Below are 6,000 nucleotides of genomic sequence, written 5' to 3'. Positions count from 1 at the left end.
CAGCACCTTCTTAAACGACCTAAGGTAGTGAAGACAGTCGAGGAACTGAAGAAAGTATGGGTTTACATGCAAGTTTATTAGTTATTTTTTAATCCCTGAAAATTTGATGGCAATCGGATGAAAACTCGAATTTTGCGAATCAATTTTGTGTGTGGCAATTTCATCGTGGACACCCTTTATATTATGTATTACTACATTGTACATTTATATTATTTATTATTACATTGTACTTATTAAGTATTAAGTATTATTCTATGTTTTTATCACTATTGATATTATCAAGGCCAGAATTCCCAGCGAGTGAAGAATTTTATAGTACTAGAACACCATAGAAGATCGCTAAACAGTACCTAATCATGAAACGGCTTTTTGCTCTATTATTTTAAGTAGATGCTATTGATCTCCCTTTGCTCCTCTCCGCAACCCGGTGCACGCGCCCGGTTGGGTTTCGAAAACCTCGTAGAAGATTACATTGCACATTCAAGGGTCTGATTGTGCTCCTAACCCACTCTCAGTTTGTAATCTTCTCGCCAGCTTGAAATTATATTTTCCCGAAGTGAAAATAATTTTGATGAGTGATAGCCGTACTATGCAGTAGTTTAACCAGGATTTTTAGGTCAGAAGAAAAAAAATCTGAATTTGTAATAAAAAGGTTGCCATTGCTTTGAAATTCACCCAAAATCTATTAAAATCTACTGATAACAGCGATCAATTATCAAAACTCATCGCTCCCTGGAAAATATAATCCCAAGCCCAGTGAACTTTTCATAATACTCTATCTTGAGCCAAAATTTTATTAAAATAAAAAAATTGCCATTATTTTGAAATCGACTTGAAGTTTTGAACTTTTTTTTTTTTGCAGCGTAGGTAACAAAAGAGATTTTTTTATATGAAATTCTCGATAAATTAAGGTAAACTGATTATATCAAATTGACTCGTTTATTGAACTCCATTAAATTCTGAAATAATTGTGACTTTCACTTGATTAGTTTTGTTTATGAACCACACGCTAATTTTTTTCATTTGCGACAAAAAAAGTTTTTGTTAGAAAAAAAAATTAAAATCTTTTGTTTTTCAGTGTATGCCACAAACAAGTTTTTATTCAGCATTTTTAAACTTTAGACAAATGCCATACAACACTTTTTTGTAGAGGTTGTCATTTTTAGATTACATTATGTTGATAAAAAAAATCGGTAAAAAAGTGTGGACCTTTTCAAATAATAGTCCAGATAAAATTTTGGAAAAACTAAGAAAGCAAAGTGGCTTACTAAGCCAAGGTCTACAAATCCATAAAACTTCATTGGAATCTGAGAGGGTGCTGCAACCTTGGAATACGATTTGACGCGAAATGCGATTTTTTTTAACGGGGGAGAATCTGCAAACAGACCCCTGTGAAGGTAACTCAGAGATTGTGGGGATGCCGCTCCACCGACGATCCTCTAAAACCAACCCATGCTCTATAGAAGAGCAATTCTAGCTGAATTGCTAAAGTGGTGTACATAATGCCAAACATTACCGTTGGCCTCAGACCCTTTTCTCCCCGAAACTGAACATGTAGCAGAAGTAGCCTAGGCAAACTGCTTCTCCTAGCCGACTTAAACAATGTTACAGCCCATAACGTAGTGTGGCAGACACGATGATAGTCTATGCCCAGTCCCATTACGTAGATCTAGGACCGACCGAAAATCGAACCCAGACACCTTCAGTATGGCTTTACCTTGTAGTCGCGGACTTTATCACTAAGCTAAGGAAGCGCCCCTGCCTATTAAAATTAAAAAAAAAAAAACAAACCCGTATATACGATGTCATCGTCAATTAAATGAACTCTGAGATTCTGAGTTTCGAGTGCATCTATTTCAAATGATTTCCGTCATATGTTGTTGTGTTAATACCGTTTTCCAAGACATTTAAGCTTTGCCAGTCACGTGATCACCCTACTTCAAGGTAATGTAATGCCATTTGTCAACTGAAATGAAACAGAATATTGATTACATTTTGGGACGACTTCAGCCGAAATCTTAAGAAAGGCAGCAGAGAGGATTTGCGTTCGGATAACTCATGCTATTCATTAGATCAGAAGTAATACTTAGTTTAAACCCATCGTTTTACTTGTTAAACCATTTGAACGTCAACTACAAACTAAAGTAAAATCATCTTTCTATTCCAAATCTACCGAAAAACTACAAAGTTTAATAAATACGGAAACTCTACTACGTAAATTAGGATTGTCTCTAAGCGTGGAGTGATAAAATGCGGTTTTCGATAGCCCCATCGTACATCAGTGGGAATGCGTGGTCTGGGATGGTCTACGCTCGTGAGATAATGATGCAGTGCGGAACTACAACTTGGAATAAGCATTCTCTTCGCGGAAGTGCCACTTGTGAACTACAAAAGTTGCAAGGAATGGAAAGGAAGAAATAAAATCAATACACGGAGGAAAGGTACTCTAAAAAGCGAGTTATTACGATGATCTTAAAAATGAGTGCCAATACCAAAATTTAATTAGTGCAGGTAACAAAGGGTACTTACTGGCATCAGTGTGGGGTTCAGAGTTTCCACCACTTGCGCTTTTAGCAAGCACTTCTTCAGCTGCATCAGAAGCCACCAGATAGGGAGATCCTTCGACGGTAGTGTTCAAGCTACAAAATAAGGTTATCATGAGTTGTGCATCTCTTATTGATCAAATATAATATCTACCAAGAAATGCCAGTATCCTCAATCTCCTTGTTGATTAGCGTCCGCCAAAACTTGTGAGTTTCTTCAACAACCTTAATAGCAAAGGCGGCATCCTTAGCCTCGCCGTTGAATGCAAATTGATTTTCAGGTTTGCCATCTGGGATTTTGTAGATCTTGAACCACTCGACGGTGGCCTTCAGAAGACCCGGGAACACCTTGTCGATATCGTTGACGTCGTTCAGCTGATCGGCAACGGGGTCGTTTACATCGATCGTGATTACCTTCCAGTCGGTTTCACCCTCATCGATCAGAGCGACCGTTCCAAGAATCTTGACCTGGACAACTTCACCGCGCTTGGCAATGCGAGAACCGATTTCCAGAGCGTCGATCGGATCGTTATCTCCCTTGCATCCGGTATTGGGATCCAGATGGTCGGGGTTTTCCCACGTCTGTGGAAGGGCACCGTAGTTCCAGATGTATCCGTGGTGCGGGAAGCAGTTGGCCACAAAACGCAGCTTGCCCTTCTTGACGTCCTGCTTGATGGGGTTCAATCCTTCGGCAAGGGAGATTTCCATCTTGGCGTTGGTCCAGCGAGGAACTTCCACCACCATGTTGTACACCGTCTTGGCATCGTTGGCGTACAGGGGAATGTCATGGAGCGGCGAGACCGACTGGCCATCTTCCGTTTCTGGAAGAAAAATTATTACACTCATAAATATTCACTGATACCATACAAATGAGATTATTGCGTCGAAAAACAGATAAACTTGTTCAATGGTTTTATGCAAATATATTATAGAACGATGAGCACCACAAAAAGCATTGGCTTATCGAGAAAAGGAAGAAAATATTGATAATTGACTCCTAACGTTCCCAATAGCCAAGAATCTCAAATCAGAATTCAATATATATACCTATATATATATTTTTTTTTTGTCGGTAGCGATAGGGGTAGTACTGGCACTCTTAATCTGCCCTAAGCTCCTTCCCAGCATTTGCTTTTATAAACCTCTATTGCGTTCAACACATAGACGTTCCTAAGCAATGTTGCTCAAATGGTCACTGTGTACCCTAGTAGCAATCAGCCCTTACCGTAGTTTTGCAGTCTAGTAGTTCAGACTACTATCAAACTATGATAAGGCCTGAAATTCTACTAGAGTGGTTAAAGTGAAGAACGAAATAGTTTTATTAAAAAGTCCTCATTCCCCATTTCATTTCATTACTCACTATCGTCACTTTTATTTTCGACACTATCACGTATATCATCGATTATCACTCATTAACTTTCGTAATACACTTCAGATATACTTTCCATTCTATCAGTTTTCACATCATACCATTTTCATATAAATTCATTGTTATTACCATTTACCATCTGTTAGCATTACTAAGTAATTAAAAACACTCAATTTAAATGTTTCATTATTTTTGTTGCTGTAGAGTCATTACTATTCAAACTACAATTTAGCACTATCAATAAAGTTACAGTAAAACAAAATCACTTCGATCCATTCTTCTGCACTCGCTGTCATTATTAACAATTTTATCATGCATGTTTGAAGAACTAGGCAATAATGTTTATATTCAGAGAAATGATTCCAAAATGTATTATGGCCTTTATTAAATTAATAGAGTTCACATCATTATACATCATCATTATTATATGTTCACCAAAACTATCAGAATCACTTCCAATTTCATTTTCAAATTCAAATTCAAATTCAATTCAAATCACCATAGATTTTATTATAAAATCACTATTAGCACCCTCACAATCATTAAATTTAATAACAACGAGTGTTACGCGCAGTTCCACTAAACACCCATTCTTATGTTGCATTATAAAACGATTGATCGCACGTTAGCTTCGAAACCTAACAACCATTACTGATTAGTACAAAGGATACTACAGCTCGTGGTAAACGAACTGAACCATCAACAACCAGTACTGGTTTATAAGTAACTAATGAGCCCTGGCGGTCCCTCCGTTCGAAGAGGACCTGATAATATGCCGAAACATATTAGACGGATTTCACGCCAACTCGACAAAGGGATTGGCAGCACCCCTTCAGAATTCAATGAAACTTTCTGGGTGTGAAGACTATGTGAAACTAAGATACTTTACATACTTTGTTTTTTCAAAATCGATCTAGACTAACATTTGGAAAGGGTCAAAGTTTATTTTTACTTTTTTTATAGACCCGTATAACTCGAAAACGGTAAGACCTACAAAAAAGTGTTGTATGGAGGACTGTCGTGCAATTTCCTGACGTTTTAGAGAAAAATATAAAAAAAATAAAAACACATTTTTACACTATAAAAAAAAAAATATTCAAAACTTTAAAATCGATTTAAAAAAAACGGCCATTTCAGATTTTGATCATCCTTAAGCAAAAAGTTTCGTAATTAAATTTACTAAAAGTCGTCCATGCATTGCAAATTGGGCATATTTTAGGGAAAAAAGTTTTTCTAACTTCGAATTTTTTAAGTCCAAAATGAATTTTTTATTTTTTTTTATTTCGCTTTAAATAGTCTAGTATGATCATATTTTCAAGTGATAAATGAGTTTCAATCACAAAATAGATTATATTTGTTTTATTGGGAGTAGTTAAAAGAAATAAAACGGAATTATACAGTTTTTTTTAATTAAATTCAATTGATCTTAAATCGACTTTAAAGTTTTCAATATTTTTTTTTTCAGTGTAGAAAATGTGTTTTTATTTTTTCAATCGACAGTCCCCCATACAATACTTTTTTGTAGGTCTTACCGTTTTCGAGTTATATGGGTTTATAAAAAAAGTAAAAAAAAACTTTGAGACTTAAAAAATTCGATGTTAGAAAAACTTTTTCCCTTAAATATGCCCAATTTGCAATGTATGGACGACTTTTAGTAAATTTAATTACCAAACTTTTTGCTTAAGGATGATCAAAATCTGAAATGGCCGTTTTTTTTAAATCGACTTTAAAGTTTTGAATATTTTTTTTTTTTCAGAGTAGAAAATGTGTTTTTATTTTTTCAATATTTTTCTCTAAAACTTCAAGAAATTTCACGACAGTCCCCCATACAACACTTTTTTGTAGTGTCTTACCGTTTTCGAGTTATACGGGTTTATAAAAAAAGTAAAAAAAAACTTTGACCCTTTCCAAATGTTAGTCTAGATCGATTTTGAAAAAACAAAATATGCAAAGTATCTTAGTTTTACATACTTTTGACATCCAGAAAGTTTCATTGAATTCTGAAGGGGTGCTGCCAATCGCGTGTCGAGTTGGCGTGAAATCCGTCATTAACAGAGCCTCCGCCTGAATGCAGCCGTTTCATGATAA

At 35.7% G+C, this 6,000-nt stretch overlaps 1 protein-coding gene across 2 annotated transcripts in view; it reads right to left on the bottom strand.

Annotated features, from left to right (window-relative positions):
• Nucleotides 1-1,832: 1,832 nt before the first annotated feature.
• The window catches only part of LOC5577499 (inorganic pyrophosphatase), a 30,910-nt gene continuing 26,742 nt past the window's right edge, over nt 1,833-6,000 (bottom strand). The window contains exons 2-4 of one of the 2 annotated variants that reach the window (XM_001656464.2): nt 2,698-3,364; nt 2,530-2,639; nt 1,833-1,966 (exon numbers count right to left, since the gene is read on the bottom strand). In XM_001656464.2, coding sequence (XP_001656514.2) covers nt 1,935-1,966; nt 2,530-2,639; nt 2,698-3,364 — 809 coding nt within the window. In that variant the 3' untranslated portion in view covers nt 1,833-1,934. Of the gene's footprint in view, nt 1,967-2,083; nt 2,386-2,529; nt 2,640-2,697; nt 3,365-6,000 lie in introns of those variants that run through there. The other variant, XM_001656465.2, reaches the window with a different exon arrangement.

This window comes from Aedes aegypti, chromosome 1, assembly GCF_002204515.2.
Source record: "Aedes aegypti strain LVP_AGWG chromosome 1, AaegL5.0 Primary Assembly, whole genome shotgun sequence".
Lineage (NCBI taxonomy): Eukaryota > Metazoa > Arthropoda > Insecta > Diptera > Culicidae > Aedes > Aedes aegypti.
The sequence above is the reverse complement of the archived record's forward strand: the minus strand, read 5'-3'. Positions and strand labels throughout refer to the sequence as shown.